The following is a 27388-nucleotide window of genomic DNA, read 5'->3' as shown; positions in this document are numbered from 1 at the left end:
TTAGTTAGTCTTGTTTATGCTTCCGGATACCCGAGAAAGACTACTTCCTGGTTTAAAACGTATGCTGTCCATCTCTGGATCCAATTAAGGCTTTGATGTATGGCTCCTAGGAGCAGGTACAGAATCCCCAGCCTTCTTGATAGATGGATCACGTTGTCTTTTTTTATCTAACACATTTGGGAACTGGGAAGTAAGAACATGTCCCTGACTTAAAAACTTGGACCCTAAAGGATGTCTGACTTATGTTAGCTGTTGGTTCTTTCAGTTGACCATTTCCCAAGCCAGCATAGCCACTGCTTTGTGTTTTACTTCCCTGTTCCTGAAAGGCCAAGGTGAGTGATCCACCCTGTGGGGCTAGCTGCAAGCAAAGGTTGGCTGTTGAGTGTTGCTTTCTAAGTTGTCATCTGCTGTCATTAAAGGTGCCACACGTTTTAGGTCTTAGAAAATTCTAGGGCAGAAATTAATACACAGTACTCTACCATAAGGTAGAGAGTACATGAATATAAGTGCTTAAGAACATGTGACCATTCCTCATCATATGCTAATTACTTTGCTACATTTTATTAGTGTAATCCTGGAATTTCTTGATGGCCCACTTTCCTCTTATAGAGCCAAACTGAAGTATTATTACCATACTGTAACCAACCATTTGTACCTTGTCTAGTTGGCTGGCCTACCCAGATATTAATTTTAAGGGGCAAGCTACAATCTTGGAGGAGGACCAGGGGCTCTTTGAGATTTCTGCAGCGGAAATGAAATCATTGCATCCTCTTCAAATGGTAAGCAGGTTCCACCCGTGGCTCTCCTCCTCCCCGGCACCCACCCCCGCAGAGGGAACACTGCTGAGAGCCTGCAGTCTCAAGACATGAATGCATGCACCACTGAATTGGCACATTGTATACTGTGTGTTCATGTTATACAGAACTTTTGCATTTACCTAGAACTCTGGCAGGCAATATGTAGAATTTTTTTAAACAAATAAGTATTGCATGAAATTTTAAATATTTATTAAAATCTGGAGATTTTCTTGTTGATACTAATTAGAAAATTAGTTGTAGAAGATTGTCTCTTCCAGTTTAATAATGGATAGTAAACTCAGCATTAATAATAAATGGGTTGCTTTTTCAGTGTTTACTATGTTAAAGATTAAATAAGCGCCTGCAGCATCTCTGTGGCAAGCTTACTTATTTTTTTTTTTTTTTTTTGAGGAGCAAGCTGTTCGATTAAGTGCAGGCTATGTGATAAAATATGCTTGGTCCTGTGCCTGGGAAAATGGAAACAAGGACAAATGCAGGAACTTTAAGCAACATCAGAATGTGGAGTAGGATTTTTAACACTTTAACGTTATGTAGGTAGGGCTTCTGTGAGACTGGTGTTACTATTTATATTGTACAGTCTCTATGTGACAAGGCCATTAGGTATGATCAGCTGTGTTGCGGAACTCGGGGGAGGAGGTGTGGAGATGGTGCCGTGCCCTAATTTAGAAAGCCTGAGTGATGCTAGGGGATGCGTTTGAATACCGGCCTTAGAGATCTGCTCTGCCAAGGGTATCATCTGAAGTTTTTAGCAGTCCCATTCTTCTGTTTGGGATACTCTACAGCTGCAATTTAATCTTTAATTGGTTGTGTTTGTTTAAAGGTCCTTTGTGTTCTGATCTGAAAGCTTTTAAAAATTTCATGCCCTGTCCATACTGATATAGGTCAGTCAGTCTGACTTGGTTTTGACTGCTATAGGGTTCTGAATTTACTATAGTTAAATTTGACTGCTGCATTGTCTTAGCTAATGAGATTTTTGTAACTTACACATAACTCGGTTACTTCTCCCCTTCTTATGTATTTACATTGTTCTTTTAAATGTCTTGTCACCTTTAGGGCGCACTGAAAGTGGAAATGCCTATGAACTTGAAGGTAAGTCTTGAACTGTCGGGCAGCTCAGAAGACTGACCACGAATCTTTAAGTACTTTGATATGAGACCGTCCCAATGAGTGGAGGCTGCAGGAGTTGGAAGTGACTGTGTGGAAGGTTTTCTGAGGGCCCAGTCTGTGACTGCGAATGGCTTGAAGGCCTGGAGGTCTGTGTTGCCATCTTCCGCAGACCCACCGTCAGAAGGCGGCAGGTTTGACTGAAGCTGGGAACTCAAGTGAATTCAAGTGAACTCAGCAGGATTCGAGAACAATGCTTGGAAAAAGGTCAATGCAGGAGTTAGATACGGCTAGCTCGTGTTGGATGGATGTCAGTTTGCAAGTTTGAGTGCCTTAAAGGGAGGGTAGAAGCAATGCAAACTGGGCGGCAGAAGTGACAGGGTCAAGCATGTTACAGGAGGAAGAAATAGAATTACAAATATGTGTGTGAGGGGAGATGGGAAGAAAATCTGTTCTGTGGTCAAAGATGCAAACAGCCTTCAAAGATAGGAAGTAGCCCCTCCAGCCAGAGGCCGGTATGGACTGCGACACCCATCCTCGCTTTTCACAAAGTAAGACGCCATGCCTCCGGTCCCCTTCTTTCCTCTACATCACAAGTTACTGAATTGACTGTGATTTTCTCAGTCACATGGATGGATTCGTTTAAAACTTGCGTGGCTCAGTGCATGTCTTACACCCCGACGCCATGCTGGGGTCATCCGAGTCTTAAGAACTTGAGCCTCATCTCCCTTCTCAAGTATGCTGTTGTGATTGTGAATGAGGCCAGAAGGTTTTCAAAGTTTCCCAGCAAAGATTGCAGGCGGCTGATCTAACTAATAAAGGCAGAATTACCTGTGACACTCTCTCATGTGACTCCTGCTGCCGCCTCCAAGTGTTGTGAGTCACAGCTTGAGTGTGAAAGGCTGAGCTATCCTGGGGCGTTTGCACTTTGACACATTGTAGGCCTCTATGAGTGGACTGATTTTTATAAGTAATCACAACTTGCCAATTAGAAATTAATTAACATTGATGATGTCATAAGAGCTTGTTCATGAGTACTGCTTTTTACTTTACTATCATCCCAGCAGCAAATAAACCTGAATAAAACTTGATTGTGTGTATAATATTTATATAATTTAACTTCATAACATATCTATGATTACTATAGCTTCCTGTGAAAAGCTAGTGTGTAATTTTTTTCAGTCTATCAGCTATAATTATTATTTTTTTTAGAAATAGGGTGTAAGTTTTAACAATTTTATATACTTAAGCCTAGGGATTTATCACCAAGATCTTTGGTTTTAGTCATATACAGACAATTCCTGTTAGCCATAGGAAGGACAAAGGGTAAGGTGTGGAGAGATCCACACTGTTACCACAGCCATGGATTTAGGGGAGGGAGTCCTTGAGAGGTAAAGACATCAAAACAGTAGAGAGCCCTGTGGTAATATTTCTCCACTGCTGTCCACGTGCTTCCTGCTCTGCTCAGCATTCCACCCCGAGATTTGAACTAATATTTAGTTAGCAAAACGCTTGGTTTCCCAGTCTTTTCTTTGTTTCAGGAACTATTGCATTTATATTTAAAACTTTCATACCTCCACCCTTTCAAGAATTATCAACAACTATACAAAGCACATGGTGTTATAAGAAGGTGTATTTGGGTTTTGAACTCAGTAGGTAATTTAGTTTTATGTGCTGGAAGCTCCAGATGTTTTCCATATCCCATACCTTATGGGGTATGAGCTGAATTCACAGCACAAGAGGATATAAAGAAAATTCAAGAGCCGTCTATAAGTCAGTTTAGGCTACACAGTGGTCCTAGCGTTTGGGTAAGCAGAAAAATGTAATAATAGCCAGGCACACTGATGTGAAAGAAGCACGAGAAGAAATAATTGGACAAAGAATGATAATGGCGCATGCGTACTTTATGAATGTCAAATGCTGTTTTCTGTCGTAAAATTAATTTTGAAAGCATATGTTGCACCCTATTCATGTTTTGTCTTTAATGCCAGTAAAGTCTATCCATGGTACAGTATGAATACGCTAAATAACAGTTTCGTGTCTTTCAGGTTATCCTTTATGAAAAACCTCACTTCCACGGACATACCAAAGAATTTAGTGAGCATATAGATTCTGTCCCTAAGTTTTTAAAAAGTGATAAGGACTTCCATGGCATTGGATCAATTCGTGTCATTGGTGGAGTGTGAGTGTCACATTTTCGATACATGATTTATTAGCCTGCTTTTAGCAATTAAACAATATACTAAAAAAGACAAAGTCAGCCAACCTTAACCTTAATCTATCTCCCTTCTGTAATATAGTAAGTAGAATACATAACTTAATAATGATTGGGCCTACTTATTGGTTTTAAAGGCTTACTGGTTGTCAAGATTTTGAAATAGAAACCATACTATGTATTTAATGTAAATTTTCAATACCTAGAATTTCTAAAATACCATAGAAGAATTATAAGGTAAATTTCTATTTTTTACAGACTGTGAGCTTGGGGGAAGGCCTAGCTTCTTAATCTGCTATTCTGTTGATCTATTCATATTGACTAACTTACGCTCTAAGGTAGTGACTTATCTCATTAAAGTAATAGAGTAAGCCCTGTGATCCAAAACCACTAAATATACACAACACAGGGGTATTACTGCGACCCCAGCCTCAATCGGCTTTACTCTAGCAAAAGGCCTAAGAAATCTGTAACCAGGCTGGCCTTTGCCTGTTTTGTGTTCTTGTGAGGGTAAAAACACCAAGCAGAAACTTGGCTCACAGCAGATTTGCTGTGGAGAGGCCCGTGCCGGGATCTGTCCAGAAACATTGTCATATGTCCCTTCACACGGTGGTTGTTTTGAATGTGATTCATTTTTATACAAAGCATTGACGAAATGTCATAGAACTTGTTAATGCCCCTCTAGCAAACGATGCTTTTAAAATATCCCTAGGTGTGAACCTGTCTACAGTCACCCGCAGTTCTCTATTCGCAGTTTGTGGTACGAACTCATTACTGATTGCCATGCCAGCCTAATGAGAATAGGAGAAAACTAATAAGATAAGTAGGTCATATTGATACTTGGTCTGGTATGCCAATAATCATTTACCCCTGAATTAAAAGCATTACTTGGTGTTGAAAGGACAGATAAAGTTGGGTAGATACGTTCTTAGTCTATTGTGTTTATTTGTAATACTGTGTTTATTATAATATTCCCTGATTTGTGAACACACATGTATATTGCTAAAACTCTGCTATAGAAGGTTTTTGCCTATTTTCCTCCTGAGACCTAAATGTTTTCCCCTGTTACCTAGATGGATTTAAAACTGGTTATCTGCCTCAAAAGTTATCTGCTAAAATTTAGTGTGATGAATGTTGTTATTTTTTTACAATTGCTTTATAAAAAAAAGACAAAGAATGGCCCGTGATAGAGAATACACACTTTCAGTTTTATGTGACAGTCAAGGAGTAAAACACGATGCTCCCACTTAGAAATCACAAGCTAACTTGATTGTTTTTCAACACTTGTCTCATTTCTTGGCTTTTTGGCTGTTTAGCTTTATATATGGAGAGTACGGGTCCTTTTTCATCCCTGTCCCACCTTAAGGAATCTGAGGTCTATAAGACTGATGATCTTGCCTTTAATCCCAGCAGTCAGAAGGATCTCTGTGAGTTCAAGGCCAGCCTGGTCTACAGAGTGAGACCAACAACCAGAACAACCAGGCTATACAGAGAAATCCTGTCTCCAAAAGCCAAAACAAAACAAAACAAAACAAAACAAAAAAAGCAAAACCAACAGAAACAAAACCCTTAATTCATCATTTAACATTAAAGTCTTGGTACTCTTCATTATTTTTCTCAGTCAAATATAGTTCAAAATGGGCTTCAAATAGCTTCCTTGATACAAAAGAAAGCTTAGACTGTGTTAAGTTTTCTGTGAGATGTATTTTCACATTATAGTTTAAGAATATAATCATCATGTTAATACTGTCTGTATTTCAAACTCACTGAAACTTACTAGTATGTTTATGGGCTCTTTCGGCGTCCTGTGGAATTCCACTCCCTAGCATTGCATATACCTAGAAACAGAAGGTAAAGAGAGAGGAAGGATGGCCACATGTGTAGTGCTTTGTGCTGTGTGAAAAGAGTTTGGTTTTATATATACACACGGCTTCAGAGGGGTGAACAAAGAATAATTAATAATAATAATAATAGGCAGCCTTCTTGGACTTCTTTTTTTTCCTTCATGTTTCTTAATCTGAAATTCCCTAATCTGGAGGCTGAGAATAGTCAACCTTGCAGGCTATCCCTTTGGAAGGTCCCACCTTTACTTTATCATCCAGGTAAAGGCTACATTTTTTTTTTTAGGCAGCTCATTTTGTGAGTCATCTATGCTCACATTGCATTAGGTACCGTGGTGTAGTCTTTATAAAAAGGTAAGGTTCCCAGCCGAGTCTAAAAGCCTGTAGTGCTTATCAGTGTCCCCTGATGCTACGAGAGTAGAACTCAGGAAGCTTGAGTCCCTGGAAAGTACTCCACAGAAATGCTTCCTGTTTCCACGATGATACCGATAAGACGCTAGGATGAAGCTTTCCCACCCATAAGTATTTACAGACAGACATTTCGTACATACAGGATTCCAGCTCAGTAGTCTTTTCCAGTTTCTCTTTGGGAAACCTCCCTGTATTGTTTTTTATCTGCAGCTGGGTGAAGGGTTCCTTTGGCTTAAACCCTGAGTAAATGATTAATAAAATAGTCCTTTCTTGGTTCTAGAAGGGCTTAATCGGCGTAATGAAAATGATTTCCTTGGATTTCAGTGCGGGTTTGAAACTTCTCTCATCGGCTGTGTGTACTTTGCATTATTTCTTCTTGGCAAATTATTCTCTGACCGTGGTGAGACACAGTACTAGTCATTTCACAAACACTTAATGAGCTTGCTCTGTTGCAATGCTACAATTAACCTTTTGTTGGGAAACGTTTCCACACTATAAAAATTATTGATCCGCGAGATACGTACCATTTGCCCATCTTTGTGCCTGAAAACAAACAAGGTCATTTTGAATACTGGACGAATAACTTTGTTTCTTGTCATCATACTTTTCTCTCTTGCTTTCTTAAAACTAGGTTTATCAGTGGCTCACTTGAGTCTCCTGTATTTCTAGGTGGGTTGCCTATGAAAACGAACATTTCAAAGGCCAGCAATTCCTACTTGAAGAAGGAGACTTTGAAGATAGCAGTGCTTGTGGGGCATTGAGTGGCCCCATCATGTCTTTCCGGTACCTACAAGCTGTGAGTTTGCTTTCTTAACATTAATTCGTACATGTTTTATATTTTCATAAAAATGAGACATGATTTCTGATAGAGCCTGATGTCATAGCACCTGAGAGTATTCAACTGAACAGGACTTGCCTGTTTTTCTTGCCTGCGGTGATTATTATCGAATATCTATATTTTACAGTTTTATTTTCCTTTAGTTTTTGAGACAGCCTTTCTCTGTGTAGCCTTGACTTGTCTGGAACTCGCTCTGTAAACCAGGCTAGCCTAGAACTCCCAGAGATCATCCTACCTCTGCCTTCTGGGTTCTTGGATTGAATGTGTATACCTCTACACCTGGATTACTTTTTACTTTTTCATCCATTGAGTCCATCATCATTTTTGAGTACCTCCTTTGTTAGGTGTATTGTGATAAGCACAGCATATAGTAGCCAGAGGCCACCATACCAACACCCAGAGCCAGCAGCATAGAAGGTAGCAGAGAGATAACTAGACCAGATTGAGTACTCAGACATCAATAAAAGAGTCATTTGGTCAGTTCTCCCTCCTTGGAGTACCGAGAACTGCATAGGACACAGTCACTGGAGTGAAAAGTTTCCAAGCTGGACAGCTTGCATGAAAGGAAAACAGAGGTGTTATTTTATAGCAAGAGATTGGCCCACGCTAATGGGTAAAGTTGAGAGTTTAAGCCATAGGTTCTCAGCTGAAGGTGATCTGTATCCATGTGACACTATCTGGAGATGTTTTGGATTGTTGATATTTCAGGGGACGTGGATCTACTGACATCTAGTGGGTAGAAGCCAGGAGATCCTGCTGGAACCCTGTGTTGTTACAGGTCTTCCCCAACAATGAAGAATAACAGGATGGGTTACTAGGATGGCTCGTTGGTAAAAGTCCTTGCTGCCAAGCCTGATGACCTGAGTTCAATCCCCAGGATGCACATGGTGGAAGGAGGAAATTGATTCCCTTAGGTTGTCCTCTGATGTGTGTGCACACACGCACACGTGCGCGCACACACACACACATAAACACACGCATACACATAAACACACACACTCCACCACCACCACCACCAACAACAGTAGTAGTAGTAAAGAATGTCAGGGCCCACAGATTCTCACAGTGTCAAAGTTGAGAAACTTTCATGCGAATAAGGTATGTGCTTAGAGATGTATGTTAGATGTGTTAATTCAGGATGTAAGAGAACTTTGGAAGGATGAAGTACAGTGAATGAAGGCCTAGGGCCAAGGAAGAGTTCAGATTCATTCCTGAACTGATTGTGAGTCACTGGTGAACTTTTAGGCCCAGTGGACATTAGACAATTAGTGGCTTAGGAAGAGTGTTTTGGTGACTATATGAAGAAGTAGGAGTTCAGAGAGAGGTGATGCTGGAGCTGAGAGGTCTGGAGTATCACAAAATTCCAGGCAGCCAGGGAGATGGTGGATGGATGCTACAGCGTTCCTGGGATATTGGGGCTTATCAAACATGGCGTGTCACCCTGGGCAGCCCTCTGGACTTTTTTTTTTTTGAAGTAGCTCCAGTAATGGTTCTCAACCTGAGGGTCGAAGGACCCTTTCACAGAGTTGGCATATCAGATAGCCTACATATCAGATATTCACATTAAGATTCATAACAAATACATGGCCTTAAAGAGAACCTTCACAGCAGAAAAGAGGATTTTATTCCATCAAAGGCTTATTAGGCTTGTTAAGTCACTGGTAAGTATTCATATAGGGTCACCTTTCAGGACGGTACACATATATAACATGGTTACATGACTTTCAGATACTTTTTAGAAGTCTATCACTAATGTACATTCAAATTAATTATACTTAAAAAATTATTCATTTCTAGATTTAAATTTTAGATTTATACTAAAAGAACTATGCATTAAAATGTATGTATACATTGTCAAACATCTTTAAAGACATGGTGTTCAAGTTACATTTTGAAATATTGTGTATCCTTCAGCCAGGCCCATAAATGGGAAGGCGTGATTGTGACCCTGGTCTGACATATCCTTTCCCCATAGGCTGGGATATCTGTAACCTTGGAGAGGGAAGCATGGTGGTCATGTGAAACCTCCTTGTGAACAGGCAGGAAAGCTGTGTCGTGTGGTGTCAGTTCAGAGATCCTGGCTGCACTACACGGAACACTCTGGATTTGCTAAGGTCAAATAGCGGATATGTTCCTCTGGGATAATGGGAACTGTGCCAGCTAGCGATTTGAAGAGGACAAGGAGAAATGCATTCCCAGTTCCAAATGAGTCACTCAGATGTTCATGTGTAGCTGATTGCTCTTTAAGAAAGCAGACCGCTAAAAGGCATGCAGTGCAGTTCAGGCTGTGGGTCAAGGAATTTTTCTCCATTCTCGTTCTCAATAAAATGTGCTCTGCGTGCATGTTTTCCTTCAGTTTTGTGCTAGCTGCCTGTCTAGATTTACTTTTGCTGTTTGACTTTGCTCTTTGCCAGATCCAGGGTATGTCTTCAGACCTCTGAACCCAGGTGGAGTTAGACTCAGCAGGACTCCGTTGGCTCCAAGATCACTGGCTGGATCAGCCCAGAGCATTTATGGAATTTAAAAGTCATCATATTGCGGAGCTCTGGGCTGCATCTCCATGCTTAGGGCGGTTCTCAGTCTTGAGACTGTACTGAATGAGTCAAGCACTTAACAAATAGAAACTAGAACATAGCCTTTGAAGTTCGTTCCCTATAGTCCATCCTCCTTGAGCTGCTAACCTACCTGCACCTGAATTCAGTGCCTTAAAGTGCAGAGATTATCAGGGACATGGTAACCTAGAAATTGTAGGTGGACCCTAGACGTGGCTGTAAGCGTCTGCCACTCGTCTCTAGAACAAGGCACTTCTGTGATTTCATTGTTTTGGGGGTTTTCTCGGTGCTGGGGAGTACAACCCAAGGTCTGATTCATGCTGTGCAATCACTCCACCATGAACTACACCCCCAGCCTGATTTTTGCACATGTAAATCCTCATTTTGTCTGTGTGACATCTAGATGTTCATACTCAGGAGGCTGGATCCAGCACTGGCACCTGAGCACACAGGTTGGCTCTGAGCCCCAGCTCTGACTGTCAGGGTTACTACCTCAATACTGCCAGTCAGCTGGGTCTGATACCACGTGTCTGACAAATCTGAAAGAAAAATGCAGAATGGGAGGGAGAGAAGAAGAAACTGGGAAAAGATGGAAAACAGAAGCTGTAAAGCAAGAAAAGCCATAAATAAAAGCAGAAAACAGAAAGAGGGGCACTCCACCACTTGGGCCTTCTCTGCAGACCACTGCTAAGGCTTTAAGGATGGGAGACAAAGTAGAAGTCTCAAGGTGTATGAGCTTGTTTTCATTATCCTGTAAGCTCAGTCCGCGCTTTCTGTAGTGATTTCCTGTGTAAGAGGCTGCTCCTCTCCTTAGCTTCAGGCCTCACTGTCGTGCATGGCCTGCGCCTCCAGACCATTTCTCAGATGATTCTCCTGGCTGCAGCTACTCCCCTCCTGCTCACACAATGTGATGTGTGCTTGGGCTTGCTCAAGTCAAGCACAGCCCTGCTAGTGCAAACCAGATAGACAACACCCATGTAAATGTCAGTGTTCTTCTGTGTCCTTCTCCAGTGAAACAGGGATCCACAGCACCTCTTAATTTACTGTGCTTTCCAGTCCTAAGATCCCAAGACATAGTAAATGACGGGCACTTACAGAACCAGAGGAACGAGAGAGAGAGAGAGACAGAGAGAGAGAGGAGAGAGAGAGAGAGAGAGAGGAGAGAGACAGGAACTTTGAGTCATGAGAAATGGGGAGGAGAGGTCACAATCAGTCACAGTGACTGAGCACTGCCCTGAACCTTTCCTTTAGGGTCAGATCTGGTTTTGTTGGTCACTGGTGATGCTGGTTCCTGACAAGCTCCAGCCTGAGCCCAGTGCGGCCATCACTCCACAGTTGCTGTCATCAGGCCAGGGCACTTTCAGCATGGAGGAACAGGGGTGTGTCTGTGTCTGGGAGGGAGCCTCTGGTGGGGAGGTTCCTGTAAAGTGACCACAGGTTATTGAAGTCTCATTCCTCATATAGCCTATTTATTGTGTTCGTGCCTGTGAGTGTGAGTATGTGTATGTGTGTGTGTGTGTAAAAGCAGAGATTAGAAAAACTAAGAAATGTGTCTTAGAAATGAAGTCCCCCTCTTCCAGAAATGAAGTTTTAGTAAGAGCTGAGACATTGGCTGATCCAGCATGAACCCTTTATTTTTTTTTAATGGAGCATGTGAAATAAATGAAGAGAGTAGCTCTCAGTTACAAAGGTTCCTCTGGAGATAGAATTGGAAACTCAGTTGTGGTTAGAAATTATTTTGTGATAAAAATTTTAGGCAAAAGCTTTTGTCTTTTACTCTGAGGTTTGATAGAACATTTGACCTCTCTTGGTCAGCAATTTTTAAATCCTTGAAAGTTGGCCAGGTTGCGTTAGCACACACCTTTAATCCTAACACTCAGGAGGCAGAGGCAGGCAGATCTCTGAGTTTGAGGCCAGCCTGGTCTAGAGAGTGGGTTCCAGAACAGCCAGGTCTACATAGAGAAATCACATCTCCAAAAACTAAAAGAAATAATGATTAATAATCATAATAATAATAAAAGAAAAAAAGAAACGAACAAGTTTATGATCTTAACTGCTTACCATGTCCTCCTTTCAACTCCTCTTACGTCTCCAGTATGCACCTGCCACTTTCGTGTTCATGCCTTTTTAAAATAAAAACAATTGAGAGCTCATTCAGTCCAGTTAGCACTACCTGTGTGCATGGGTGCAGGGCTGGTCTTTGAGTTCTGCTCTCCTCACTAGTCACGTGCCCCAGGTGATGTGACGATGTCATCGTCAATACTGATGACATTACAGATATGCAAAAAGAAATGTTGATAAAGAAATTATATATATATACATATATATGTAACATGTTTTAAAGTCAAGAGTGTTTATCATTGGATAGAAATAGAAATTTTTATTCAATATAGTTTTCAATTTTGATAACATATATGTTCTTTTTTTCTTGGTTTTTCGAGACAGGGCTTCTCTATATAACAGCCCTAGTTGTCCTAGAACTAGCTCTTGTAGACCAGATTGGCCTTGAACTCATAGATCTGTCCAAACTCTGCTTCCCAAGTGCTGGAATTAAAGGCCTGTGCCACCACTGCACAGCTGATAAACATGTATGTTTTATCATATATTATTTAAGTCTCTTCCTGGAGGGCTGTAATACACTATTACATCTAGTCCTTTTAGTTTCTTAATTTACTAGTGAAATTAGGAATGTACGTATTTGATGTTAATGTTGCTCCTGTGAGTGGCCTCTGTCTTTAGGTGATTATGTGTTTGTGTTTAAAGTTTTCATAAGATCATAATGTATTAACTTTACAAACAATTTTCCTGACGTCACTTTGATTTTTGAGCAAGTGACCTCTTTAAAGCTCAGTTGTATTTAAGGCACATAAAATTGCGCCTCCTGTTGCTCACAGTCCATTGTATTTTCACTTAGCCTTGTGAGATTTTGCTCAAGTGAGAGTTTATTTCCTGTAATGAGTATTAATGTGATGCATCTAATTCCAGAGGTTTAGATTAGAGCAAATAAAGGCTTAATGTTTTTCTCTAAATGATATTGGGATAGAGATTACGGCATTGTATTTCGTGCCATTAAGGTTCTTCCTGGAATCATTTGTGTGAACGTCATCCCGACTGTGTGAATTGTGTCACACACGTTCTCTTCCTCCCGCCTCCTTTCAGAACTTTATAGAGTCTGCCATCACACTGTTTGAGTCCGACCTGGAAAGGGGGAAGTTCATCGACATTACAAATCAGGAAATTTCAGACCTAGAAGAAATCGGCTTTGGCAGTGTAACCAGATCCATTCACGTGAAGAGTGGCGTGTAAGTAGCCCTTGCCCCAAGAGCCTGGGGTAGTCGGCAGGGCGTAAGGCTGTGAGCTTCTCGATTCTACCCCTCTCCTGTTCTCTCCCTACTAGATGGGTTGCCTACCGCCAGAAGTTCTTCTGTGGAAATCAGTACATTTTAGAGAAAGGAAAATACAAATGCTTTTTTGATTGGGGAGGAACAAGTAATACAATCTTGTCAATCCGACCAATCCAGCTGGTAAGTGAAGTGGGGGGCACACTGACACCAGAAGCATTTGACGGGGTACAGTGACTGTTTCTGTACACAGTAAATAAAATACCCCATGTATTTCTACTGATTGCAGAGGGAGCTAGTAGGCAAGAACACATTCTTGAGGCATCCCTGTACTAGGACCAGTTTATTCATTCAGCGGCTTAGCTTCATACTTCTGTCTTGTTAGACACTGTTATGCAGATTCACTGGAGATACAAGATGAGTATGGCTGCCCTGATGGCTCCTGATCTCTTAAAGGGAGAGAGGTTGATGGGCAGTTCATTATAGTGTGGTTAATAGGAAGATGAAGTGTGTAGATTATGCTGGACCAGGTGGGGGAAGGACGCTCTGTCTCTGAGGGTTAAGACCTTGCGGAAAGAAAGGACACTGGTGATTCTTAAGGGGGTTCTTCAGGCAGAAAGAAGCCCATTGAGAGGGAGATGTGTGCAAAATCACAAAGTGTCAGACACTGTGGCTGAATAAATGAGAAGAACCACAGAGTGACCTGCGTATCTGTTCGTTAGTGTCAGAAATTGAGGCCCTTTCTAAAATGCGCCTGGATGCTCTCCTCTTGAATAGCTACAGGAGTACTCAAACTAGTCATGAATACTAAAATTATTCCAAGAAAACTCCATAGATTATTTGGAACACAAGGGGTCATAAGTAGATGGAGGAATTTAGTAAATTGGCAAGACCGTGAAAATCTTTTTCTAGGGATATTTTCAAAACATTCTGAAGCCAGCTAAGCTAAGATGATATGACACAATTTTTAAAATATTTTAATATGTCTTTCAGGAACCACTTGGGATAAATGAGCCTCCACATTTGGTATGTTTCAAAATATTCTTATCATTGGTGCAGTATTTACCAAAAGCATTTACACTTTCTCAAATCTTTCCCTGAGATAATTTTTATGTGCCTATGTGACAAAGCAAGTTCCTGTTGGACTCTGTGTCTTTGAGCACAGGAGTGTCCTTTATGTTGGTGGGATTGTCTGATGTTTGTCACAGCATTCACAATGGGTCGTTGGAACCCGTGCCTCTTGGTCTTTCCTATAGCCCCCTCTGCCTGCTGTCAGCTCTCTCCGTACCACATATCTCCGTGTTCCTGGAGGAGCAGAGAACTTGCAGCAGCACCCCCCCCCCCAACACCTCACACTGTGCTTACTATGAATACAGGCTTAGAAAACATTTTTACTGCGCTAACTTATTTTCTTGGGAGAGGTGTGCTCTCCTGCCACAGTGCATGTGTGTGTCGGTCTGAAGACAACTTGTGGGAGAAGGTTCACTCCTACCGTGTAGATCTCTGGTGTTCACACTCAAACCATCAAGCTTGGTGCCAAGAATCTTTCCTCCCTGAGCACAAGCATCCTTACACTGAGCCTTCTCATTTTCCTGTACGTGGATTTCTGATCCTTGTGTGATTTTTTTTAACACTCTAGTAACCTTAAACCTCCCTCTCTTCCTCTCTCTATCTCCATTTCTCTGTCTGTCTCTCTGTCTCTGTCCCTCTCTCTGTATATGTGTGTGTGTGTGTGTGTGTGTGTGTGTGTGTGTGTGTGTGTGTGTGTGTGTGTGTGTGTGTGTTGATGGTTCAAAAGGGTTTGGATAAAACACCAAAGCCTAGTATTGGTTTATTGTATTCTAAGGTCTAATAATTGCATTTGGTTTGTGTTTGTAATAATTCTGCGTGTATTTACTCATGAATGAACATAAAACTTGAGATTCTGAATTTAAGTCAGTGTCATTATCATACAGCTAGAGGAAGGAAAGACATCCTGTAGTTTTTGTTTTCAGAAGGACCTAGATAGGGACAGAAACACAATGAAAGAGAAAGACAGGAGAGGAAAAACACTGCTTCGCCTGTTTCTCTTAAAAAATAGCCTGGTTAGAAAACCCCCTGTCCAAAGCCACATGTAGTGATTGGTGAGCAGTGACATCCACGACCGTATATGGTGGAAGTCTGCTGAGTGTGTTCAGCTCCCATGTTCCTGTCAACGCCTGTCCGTTTCAGCTCAGCCAACTTTAATCATGTTCTACTCACTGGAAGTGCTCCGAAGTTTTTGTTATTTTCTAGTTAGCTGAGACCTTTTGAAACAGTTCCTCCTTGAACATAATTGAGAAGTTGTATTTAGAGATACTTCCTGCCAGAAACTTTATTTTGGATTTTGGGGAACCTCCAGCTGTGGATTTTTAAAGCTCATGTTTTTATATAAATCAAAATAGCATGTATAGGTAAAGAGGGCTAATTCAAACTGTTTTTTTTTCTTTTCTGAGTTTCTAGTGCAGATTAAACATCCCATTCTTCTGAGCTCTTTTCTCCTCTTCCAACTCTTTGCTCTTTGTTAAAATGAACTTTATTGTTCGGGGGCAGGTTGCCGACCTTTCTTTATAGTGCTTCCAGATCAGCTGGAAGAGGGAAGCAGCAGTAGAAGCCCAGTGAAATCTGTTTGCTTCATTTTTCTAGCTGTGGCTCAGTTATTGTGAAATGAGCGTTTCTGACAAGTGTACGCTAGCTGATGCGTGGTCCTGTGTGTACAAAGCCTCTTTGTTTATACAGTATTAGAACCCCTGGGTTAGGCCATTTTATTGTTTATATTTACCTAGACAAAAACAAGCAAATCTTGGCAGTGTTCACATAGGATATTTTCCTGTCCAAGTAAGGAGGCAGTTATATTTCAGGGTTCAAGTCAAAGAAGGATTTTTTTTGATTTGTTTTACATTAATTATCTCAAGGGAAACTCTTAAGTCACCCAAGGGAGGGGGGGATAAATCTAGAAAATGTGCAGAGAGTAATATATATCATTATAGAGTTATAAACATAGGATTGCTGGGAGTTTTGTAAGCATGAAAATATATATTTAATTGTTATACTAAAAGAAACCAGCATTTATGGTGGAGAGTGTTTTTCTCTTGAGACACAGACCTGTCACTAAGTCTGATTACCAGCTAGAGAGTCACATGGCATAGTAGAACTCTCCATCATGGAGATGGCATTTAATTTTGTTTTTATTTCTCCCCCTTCAAACAAAAGAAACACTAAACAGAGTGTGGATTTTTGTCATTATCTCTCCAACGTAGCACATGTGGAATGTCATATTACTAGATTGAATATAATAAAAGTTAATTTCTTTTTAGGGGAGGTTATAGTGAGCCAGTATTCTAATCTATCCTGCCCTTTGACCTAATCAGTTACCTTGGATCCTTAGGACCATTCTGAAGTCTGTTTACAAATATAATTGTTTATAATTCCTGAAATACAGAACTGTTATTCTACCCCATACTTAATGGTAGCAGAGAAAAATAAACCAAGTAAATTCTTCTGTTGCGTAAGTTAGCTTCGGTGACCTTTGAAGTGACAGAGGGGTTTATAACGCCTTTGCTTGCTATTTCATAGGGCAGTGGTTCTCAACCTATGGGTCGTGACCCCTTTGGGGGTTGCATATCAGAAGTTTAGGATAAGATTCATAACAGTAGCAAAATTATAGCTATGAAGTCACAACAAAATAATTTTCTGGTTGGGGGTCACCACCATATGAACTGTTTGAAAGGGCTGTAGCATTAGGAAGATTGAGAACCACTGATATACGGGGACTTTTTAACTCTCAAAAGGAAGACCTATTTAAACAAAATCTTGCCTGGGTGGTAAGAAAGACTATAAAAATTTTATAGTATTAATTGATTGAGAAATTGACTTAGGTTGGCTATAACTGAAGGTGGAAACAAAGTGGTTTTTGTTTAACAGTCTTCATGTATCTATGAAGATGGTCAAAATAGTTAGAGAAAATATTAAAGAGGAGAACTTCTTAAAAATTATTTTAGTGTTAATTTAAATAAAATTACCTTGAAAGTCCCTGCTGATTCTGTGGAATAAATTGAGCAGGTCTTCTGTGTTTGGTCAATAATTTAGTTACTGGATTTTTAGTTTGTCAAGCTAGACCGACCCTATTACATTTTCTTCATGTGAATCATAAATGAAAATTACAGTTAAATATAGTTCTATAAAATCTTAGTCATAAAGTATTGGTGATAATTTCTGCCTCAAGGAAAAAATATGGCAGTCTATGAGAAAAATACCTTGTCATCAAGTGGCAGGATTTTCTTTCCTTTTCTCCCTCCCTTCTTTCCTCTTTCCATTGTCTTGCTTCTGTATACTTCCATGGAGACTGGTCGGAACAGACACATTTCCACATGGTCCATGGTAATGCATGTTTGAAGTTTGAAGATACCTAGTGTCTTGTTCTTCTATTTGCTTAGTTTCTAAGCAACCCGTTGGGCTCTTTTATAGATCCATTGCCCATTAAGGTCTAAAGGGAAATACTTTAGTGATTTGTGTAGCTAAGTTTTTTCCAACCTTAATTTTTCAACACCTCCATCACTTAGTTTCATTAGGAATGGAAACTACAACTTAATTATTTGCAGCTTCTGAGCTTAGAGTTGCCTTCTGATATCCCAAGAGTGCTTTTGTGGATGATCCAGACCCATTTTTAGAGTGTTACTGTAAAAGGAGCGGCAGGCCACGTCCCGTCACCCAGCTAGCTTTACACCCGAAATAATTACATGGAAACTGTATTCTTTTAAACACTGCCTGGCCCATTATATCTAGCCTCTTATTGGCTAACTCTTACATATTCATTTAACCCATATCTAGTAATCTGTGTATCACCACGAGGTGGTGGCTTACCGGGAAAGATCCTAACCTACATCCGTCTCGGGTCAGAGAATCATGGCGTCTGTCTGACTCTGCTTTCTTTCTCTCAGAATTCTGTTCTGTCTATTCCCCCACCTAAGGGCTGGCCTATCAAAAGGCCAAGGCAGTTTCTTTATTAACTAATGAAAGTAACACATAGACAGAAGACCCACCTACATCATGTTACTGTGAGTTGTTCTAATCTGATGCACTGATTGGGTGGACATAATGAGGCGATTATTTTGTAGGTCTGATCTAGTGTTTTCTTAACCATATACTTCTCATTTTAGAGGTAAAAGAAAACTCAAATGTACATTGAACCCAGTTTTTAAATGTGTGCCCAAAACTAATATATCAAAATACTCTATATAAACTTAAGTTTTCTCTGTGTGTGAAAACTAATGACTGGAAGGGGCTTATACCTGCATTATCCGAACTGTCCCACACCTACATTTTTGGTGTGTAGAATTTGACATTTCCTCACTTCACAGTGAAATGTTGATGTGTGGTTTTTTTTTTTTTTTGTTGTTGTTGTTATTGGTGGGAGGGGGCTGCGGTTGGACTCATGCATGCTGAACAAGTTTTGTACCGATAGTAACATCTCTAGCCTGAATGAAAATGAACATTAAACCCATCAATATATGAAAAATGGAGTCTACACATCAGAAACACATGCAGTGAATATCTGTGAGATCCATTTTCATGTAGTTTTTTGCAGTTTGTTCTGTGAAGTTTGATAGTGTTTGCAAGCTGCAAAGAAGTTTTCTACATTTTCAGAAGTTTGTGACTCGTGTCTTATGGATCTTTATGTATGTTGTGAAATATATGTCTTCTTTGGAACTTCCTCTTTTCTTGCTGTCCTACCTGGGAAGGAGCCTGAAACATCGTGGATCTTCTTCTTGAGAAGTCCTTGGTACTTGACGGTCCAAGTACAGTGTGGTTTCTCAAGAGGAAGTCCCATTGTGAAAGAAGCCACAGTTGGTCAGGGAAACACTGGTGTGAGCAATGGCGTTCTCTCTCACTTCCTGTCTTTTGGCTGATCTTCAGTATCAAACCAAGCAGAGTCAGGGCAGAAGGGGACTGCCAAGAAACATATCCGGTTAAAGGTCCCTTGGGAAAATGAATACGGCTCAAGGATGCTTGTTTCTGATGGCTGCGTGGGCAGGAGGACTATGTGCAGGTCATTTATTACACTGTATTCCTTTCTACCGTGCAAGCATGACAGTGCAGTATGCCCCTCGGGCCAGGTCAGTTAGAGTCTTAGAGGATTAGGAAATATTTATTTATAGGACTCATTAATTTATTCTTGCTCATGTTAGATTCAAGGCCTCTAGAGCTGCAACTTATTGATTTCAAGCTCATGAGAGTTTTAGTTAGGATTTCATTGTCTTACCTTGACAAAAAGTCAAGGAAAAACATAGTATGAGTATGATATGTACAATTTATAGCTGAATTTAAGTTATTCTTACCAGAAAACTAAAGCCATAACCTGGAATGTATGACACAGATGCCTCTTTTTCTTCACCATAAATCAGGGACTAATCCAACACAGTTTGATACAAACGATGATGAAAATGATAAATATTGAAATGTCATTCTCATAAACATGTAAGAAGAAATAAAGGCACATTAAGAAGAATGTCGCCATTCTTCACATAACTTGACTGATAATAAATAAAGCACAAATGTAATATCCTGCTGAACTTTTATGAGCGTGTTAAAGTTTATTTGCTTGTGATGTTAAACAACCATTTCACGGTCAATTACTGCTATGTTCCCACAGCTCAAAGCATTCAGTAAAGCAGGCTTCCAAGGCGAGTGCATAGATTTTATAAAAGAATGTTCTGACCTGACCTCATTCTCGCCGTCCTCCTTCAAGGTTCTCCGTGGCTGGTGAGTGTGTTTGATTCTTCTGCTCTTACCTAAGACCAAATTTCTTTTAAGTTTACAAAGGGCAGAGGTTTTTTTTTCTTTCACAGTAATTTTTTTCTTTTTTCTTTCTTTCTTTTTTATTAAAGCACTGATCAGTTGCTAACTAGTCTATATTAATCTTGGTGAATTTGTAATTTTAGTTATACAAGTTATACAAAATATAAAAAAGTTGACTATTCAACTTTGGGAGCCTTTTAATGGTTTTATTTCTCAACATTTTCTTAGATGATTTTTCTAAGATTAATGTTTATGTTGTATGTTTATTGTATGTGTACTGTACAGCACGATAATAAAATGCTACAGAATAACCACTACTTTTGTTCAGGAAAGATATCTTATTCCTGTTTGCTTAAAATAGTTTTTCTCTCTGTTTTCCAAATAAGGGCACTAGATTTGGAGTTAGGGTTCTAGAACTACCACCACATCATACAGCAGAAATACTTTTGTTGTTTGTTCATTAAAAAAAAAATCTTAAATCCTTTATTCTTCCAGTTCTAACAATATGATCAATCTTTTTTACATGTGAAACTGTATGTGATTCCTTGGGCTAAAGTATAGTCTATTGTTTCTGTAATAAAATATACATGACATAATATTTACTATTTTACCCATTTTTAAGTCTTTGGTTTGGTTGCATTCCCCGTATTTCCAGTGTCTACCTAATAGCACTTTAGAATCCCCGGTGTTTGTCAGTTTCTCTTTCTTCTTCTTTGAGCCTGTGTAGACCAGTGCAACACATTTCAGTTTACTATTTTTTCTGTCAACCTTTATTCCTAGTCGTCGCTAACACAGATCAAGTTCACCTCGTCCTTTTCTGGGCTTATTCCATTAGCTGGTTTCAGTTTCCTTACTTGTTCTTTGTCCTTCCCCCTCTGCCAACATGTACTCAGCCAGTTGTCTTATCCATTGCCCTCTGTGCCAAGATGGTAAAGTCCCCTCAACTCCATGGGCTTGGCAAGCTCTGTTCCTGGTGCTTTACCCTGTCATGGTATCACAGAAGTGAGTGGCCACTGGTTTACATGATTGAATAAGAACAGCTGAATTGTGGTGAAATTTCATTGATGCAAATGGAGATTTGCACTGAATACGTATGACATACATAAAAAGTAGAAAGTAGTGGGGGTTTTTTAATTTAAAAAGCATCTGAAATTTTAAAAATCATTTCAGATGTGGACTATATTGAAAAGTAAATGATGGGACTGTTTGGCACATAGTCTGTGGTCTGCTGACCCTTGCAAAGGTTGTAGGACTTTGATAAACAGAGCCAACAGATGATACTTATTTGTTCTATAGGATGTGTTAAAACTTACATACTTATAGGTCTAGTATATATTATTTCAGCATCACCTACCTCCCACTGTTCCCTTAAATGACTTTGTGAAAGCCTTCGCCATTGGAAAAGATTGCTGGCATTGAGTAGATAGCATGTTTGCTCCCTGCTATCCCTTAGCCATTAGGTGGTGGCCTTTCCCAATTGCTTTTCCCCTTTCAATTGCCAGTGCCCTTCTCATGTCCTTTCATTACCTACTTGTCCTCCATTAAAGCTGCAGAATTTTAAGATTTGTTTACTACTCATCCCAATTCATTCAAGCCATGTTTTCCTTCCAGATTTCCTTGTCACTCTTCTAATTGGATCTCTTCTACAGTTGTTGCTGTTTTTATATTTACTTCTGAAGGGTTGAGGGTTTTATAACACTAAAACGTAAAGTCCTGTAAGTTCAGAAAGATTATCTGCCATTCTGTTGAGAGAAATATGTAGCGAGGACCTGAAATAGTTTTCTTACCATTAATTGGCTTTGAGTTTCTTCTCCACAAAGGTGAAATTCTGCAAGATGAATTTTCATTTATCAGGTAAAAAGAAGTGCTAAATTTTTCCTACAGGAAAGTCATTGTTTTCTCTCCTGATGCTGAAATAGAGGAAAAATTAGCCACATATGCCCTTGTATGCTTGAAGTATAAGTACTAAACTATAGTTAAATGAAAAGAATTTTAGAACCATGGAGATTATGTGAGCACCTAGGTTTTTTTTTTTTGGTATAGTATGTTGATTGTGAAGACAAACTTGTATCTTCAGCTTAAACAGTTATTGAAGACACTATGAAATGAGGTCTGTGCCTTATACCTGGGGCATAGTAAGCAGAAAGTAAACAAGAGTAGTCACTGTTTACTGACCAGTACAGCCCTGCACCATGACTGTAGTACCCTAGTTTCTACAGCTGGATGACAGGACAGCCTAAGGATGGATGTAATTTGAGTGTCCTACTGCTTCTTTTATAGCTGGCTCCTGTATTACCAAGAAGATGTCTTCTATCATCAATGTGTACTGGAAGAAGGCCTCTACGTTGACCTTACTTCCTGTGGCTGCCCGTCAGCTAGAGTCAGAGCTCTCAAGCCCATTGACTACGTGAGTAACCTACTGAGCTCATAGTTGTGAGACACAGCTGAAGTACCTGGGGTGCAGGAATTAGAGGCAAGGATTTGAGCCCAGTTGCATCGCTTCCCAGGTCTGTAACTCCAGGCAAACTGGGTCATCTCTCTGAAATTGAGCTTGCTTTTCAGCGAAGGAGCCAGGAGTGATTGTATCTACCTCACAGGACTCTTAACAAGTCCTAAGTACAATAATGTACATGAAAGGCATATCTCTTTGAAGAATAGTTTATAATGTGAAATTAGAAGAGATATTACAATGGGAAATGCCAAATTATCAAAACAGGAGTAGTTTAATTACTTGTTATTAGGAGATCGAGGTTCACACATGAAATCCAGCCAAGTCGATTTGTAGGAATGTGATCTCCAAACATTAGAGTAATGTAGACTTGTGCTTATATCTAGGTTTGGTACTTTTCCTCAGCTTGATTGAAATTGGCAATTTTGCATATGTTAACTACAACAAGAACAGCAAAATTGACTCTTATCAAGCCACTCAAGTTTTAAATGAGATTCTCAAAAGTTTTTATAGCTGCTTAATTATAAAAAGGATAGCATGGTTACCTTTAGATCGTAATTGGTACCTTTACATCGTATTAGAGTCATAGAATAGTTTGCGACTCAGGTTTCCAAGGTCTGACAAGGTCTGGAGCACCACTGGCATTGACTTTAATCTCGGATGCGGGAAGCTAGGACTTTACTGCCTGGTCTATGCAGAGTTATTTGAGTCCCCATGGAGGCCCTTGTTTGTAGAATAAATAATTTCTTCTTTGCCACACATGTCTTCAGAGATGTAAGAAAGCCAGGATCAGTACTCTGGGCTGCTGTTCTCCAGGGTCTGTGGAGCAGAAGTGATGAGAGTCTGTGATACTCCAGGGTCCTTATTAAGATGGTTCTCCAAGGATATGTCAGTCAAAGCTTGAGACGTCCACAGAACTGATGCAGAGCCCTAGATGATAGTGGGAGTGACTGACCTTCCGGCAGAGCTGATGGGCAGATGCCCATGCTCAGCTCCTTTGATCTCAACCTTAGCAGAGTCATCGTGTTTCCAAGGCATTCCTGGAGAGAGTATTCTTGGTATCAGACTAAGAATAGCATGTGGGCTGAGGAATCGGAGTAGAAATAGACTTCTTGGTGGCTCTCACTTGCCCCACAGACACTAACTCAAAAGTATGAATGACTCTTAATGCTTCCTGTCTGTAACTAAACCAGTAAGAGGCATAGAAACAGAAAGTGTGATTTTTGTTAGACAGGTCTTGATGGCATTGAAAAAATATTGGAAAGCCATCCACATTTTCAGAGGAGGGGATTTTATATTTTAAGGAAATTCCACTGGATACATCAACAGAGACAATGCTTGGTGTTCATTAACTTTTAAAACAAAAGATGAAGGCACTTTGTTAAAAAGGTTTTTGCAAGAACTAAAACTAAAGTTTAGGCAATCTGTATAAAAGTAGATCCCAATGACTGGGTTGCTTAAATAGTGTGTGCAGGACATTTTCTGCCCACCAAGAAGAACACGTGAAACTGATTTTGTCCCCAGAAGGCTAGTTTTTGAGGATACAATTTGGTATAAGGTATGTTGAAATAAACAATTCTCTAAGAAGGAGCTGTCTCTTCAGGTCCAGTCACATACAGTGTCCATGCTCCCTTTCTCTGGACAGTCCTAGACCCTGATCTTCTGTTACCCCATCTTGTCTGCTTTCTTTGTCCCTCCACTTTGGTCTTAGGATGAGAGACCTTTTTTTATATGTGCCTGTGCCACAGCCCAGTGATTCCTATCCAGGAGGAAATGTTTCTATCCAGTGGTGTTAAGTTTATGCATAAGGTGATCTATTGGCTTGGCTTTGCTGCAGCTTGTAAGGCTATTGCTTGAAGTTTTTTTGTTTTGTTTTGTTTTGTTTTTTTTGATTTTCAAGACAGGGTTTCTCCGTAGCTTTGTGGTTCCTGTCCTGGAACTAGCTCTTGTAGACCAAGCTGGCCTCGAACTCACAGAGATCCGCCTGCCTCTGCCTCCCGAGTGCTGGGATTAAAGGCGTGCGCCACCACCGCCCGGCCTATTGCTTGAAGTTTTGCAAACACATTAAGACCTGGTACCTGGTACCTGGTTCCATAATGGTATCACATTGAAGAGCCTTAAGACTTAATCTTCATACAGGATCAGTGTGTTCTTCAAATGACAGTTTTATCCAGGCTAACCTCTGCCTGTAAAGATGGATGTTAGAGTCTTGAGGTCCTGGGGTGTGTAATCTGTAGTGTTGCAATAACTTCATAGTGGAAGGAGCTTTCCTGCCTTCTTTCCACATTGTTTTTAATTTGGTTTCCACTGATGTGACCAGAGACAGTCTCTTAATTTATCTGAGTCTCAACACTTCAGAAAGAAACCAGTTATATCAGGTATTTTCAAACCTTTAACAGCTTTTAGTTCTAGTGCAACTAAATAGACTAATAACAAATATAGCGGGAATGTAAAAGAACTCTGTCCATTCCAAGTTTTCATATGGTTAGAGGGAATAATGTGTTTTAACTTTCACAGATGTCCCAGAATCTTAGTACTTTTTGACAGTGTTTTTGTTTTCATGTCTGTCTCAGCAATCACAGATCAGTTGAGCGGCTTCCATCTCAGACTGAGCATTGATTGTAGATTCACGTTTGTCATGTGTCTTGGTGGACAAGGGTGACTGGATCATCTTTGATCAGGGACAGGACTACTCATGATAGTGGAAGAGTGGAAAAACTAAAATCCAACCAGAGTCACACAAGATGCTTGTGTTCACAAAGACATCATGTGTCTGTTTCTCTTCCATGGCTGAAATCATTTTAAGACTAAGACTCGCCAATGGACTGGGAGAACTGGCTTTTCTCCTTCCTTCCCAGCATTGGTACAATTGACAAGATAATATTCAAACAGTCTTACTCCCCATTGGAACTCAGGTTGTCTGTGTTATCAGAGTTTAGGCAATGAGACGGAAATTTAAAACACCTCTGTGAATTCTTTGTTCTGCCCTTGTCACAGAGCCAGTTGTTGGCATTTTTTTCTTAAGAGAGCCCAGAGGAGGTTTGGTGATCTATCAGATGAAGAGCATGGTGCATAATGGAATATAGTACTAATTCCCTCTTAGGTTTATTATAGAATTTACTGTGGGAGATTCCTTGGTTTTGTGTCAGTATGAGAAAAAGGAAAAGCAGAGCAGGTGGTATTGGGAAAGTGCACTGAGGCCCAGAGGTCCCATCAGCTCTGATCGAAGTGCGATTGTGTTCCTTGGTGTAAGTTTCAAGTCACCTCAGAGCCACTTTCCTCTGGTGGTTTCTCTGGAAGAGTTCTACCAACCGTGTTTGATGCGCTTGGTGATGACTACCAGATGTTTTTCTAAGATGAAAGAGATCAACGGTTAAGTTTAAAGAAGCTTAAGTGTCTTGCTGAAACTATAGCCTTCTATATTTAGAAATGATTTTATGAGTAACCTGATGACAAGCACAGTGCTTGTGACATGCATGCAGGCTCCGGGAATAGAGGGCATCACTGTAATTTGTAATTATTAATTTGGGAGAAGGAAGTTTAAAGGTTGTTTGTTATGCTTTGATTGGAGGGAAATGTTTAAAGTGATTGAATTCTCTGTAGAAATACTACTACTGCAAAATACTAATATTATTGAACATTCATTTTACATTTATCTATTCATATTGCTGTGCATCTATTAATTATTGTGTACCTGATGTGGGAGTCTGCTGTTTTGTGTTGATTTCATTGGTTAAATAAAGAGACTGCCTTGGCCCTTTAAGAGGACAGAAAATTAGGTAGGCGGAGTAAACAGAACAGAATGATGGGAAAAAAGCTGAGTCAAGGAGTCGCCATGATTCTCCCACTCCAGACAGACGCAGGTTAAGATCTTTCCTGGTAAGCCAGCTCGTGGAGCTACACAGAATATTAGAAATGGGTTAGATCGATATGTAAGAGCTAGCCAATAAGAGGCTGGAACTAGTGGGCCAGACAATGTTTAAAAGAATACAGTTTCCATGTAATTATTTTGGGTATAAAGCTAGCCGTGCGGGCGGCCGGGTGCCAGGAACGTAGCCCGCCACTCATTATTTCAACATGTACCAGATTTTTTAGTAAGCACTAAATAAAAGACAACAGAGAATTAGACAACTTAGTGATCTTGTGTGGTGAAATGCAGATGTCCTCTTCTTCCTGTACCCCCAGAATGTGTTTCCCAGATATCTGTCCTTGCCACTTTCTGTCTTACCTGGAGGTTTCTGTTGTCGTAACTCCACTTCTCACCTCAGCCAGTGTAGCCAGTTCCAAGCCTGTAGCAAAAGCAACAGTTGGTTGTCCCTAATACCTACATGAGGTTCCAAGTACATCATAGGCAGAAGCACTGTGGCACCCCATTTCCCCTTAGATTTGTTCTTCTTTCATCCTCCAGTTCTGTTGAAATCCGTCGTCATTACCATCCCTCTCTGCCTGTACTACAACCTGTCATTGATCACTCTACCTTGTGATTTCAAACATCTAGTCAACAGCTGAGTACTGGATATTATACTATATTTTATTCTCTTCCCTCTCCTCATTTTCCCTCCCAAACCACTGTGAATCCCTGTTAACTTTCTCCCTCTGAGCTGTTTTCATTTCTCACATGCATCCTTTGTGTTCCCTTCTGGTGCAGGCTAGTCCCTGCCCTGTTGTTGGGTCTCCTTCACGAGGTTACCCTCTTGTTCCACCAGTGTACTTTATCACTTTCCATTCTACGCTGTTCAGCGGAAACAAATGAACGTTTTGTTTTCTTGCCCATGTCCTTTAAGATCCAAATTAAATAATTACAAGTGACCCTATGTCTGAAGCATGTCTTAGTTTGGTTTTTATTACTGTCATATAACACTACGGGTAGGAAAGAGTTTTGTGGTGATATCTTATTTGTAGAAATAAAGCTTGCCTGAAGATTAGAGGGCGGAGCTAGCCACTAGCTAATCATAGGGGTGTGGAGGTCTGTCCAGACCTGGGTGGAGAGAGGAACTCAGTCT

At 40.3% G+C, this 27388-nt stretch overlaps 1 protein-coding gene across 1 annotated transcript in view; it reads left to right on the top strand.

Annotated features, from left to right (window-relative positions):
* Window positions 1-27388, top strand: part of Crybg3 (crystallin beta-gamma domain containing 3) — a 113773-nt gene that overhangs the window by 61263 nt on the left and 25122 nt on the right. Inside the window, exons 9-17 of the mRNA XM_075949725.1 lie at window positions 665-779; window positions 1872-1907; window positions 3971-4104; window positions 7059-7185; window positions 12939-13081; window positions 13177-13303; window positions 14114-14146; window positions 19791-19900; window positions 22217-22343. Coding sequence (XP_075805840.1) covers window positions 665-779; window positions 1872-1907; window positions 3971-4104; window positions 7059-7185; window positions 12939-13081; window positions 13177-13303; window positions 14114-14146; window positions 19791-19900; window positions 22217-22343 — 952 coding nt within the window. The remainder of the gene's footprint in view (window positions 1-664; window positions 780-1871; window positions 1908-3970; window positions 4105-7058; window positions 7186-12938; window positions 13082-13176; window positions 13304-14113; window positions 14147-19790; window positions 19901-22216; window positions 22344-27388) is intronic.

The sequence above is a fragment of the Microtus pennsylvanicus genome, chromosome 1 (assembly GCF_037038515.1).
Source record: "Microtus pennsylvanicus isolate mMicPen1 chromosome 1, mMicPen1.hap1, whole genome shotgun sequence".
Taxonomy (NCBI): Eukaryota; Metazoa; Chordata; class Mammalia; order Rodentia; family Cricetidae; genus Microtus; species Microtus pennsylvanicus.
The sequence above is the reverse complement of the archived record's forward strand: the minus strand, read 5'-3'. Positions and strand labels throughout refer to the sequence as shown.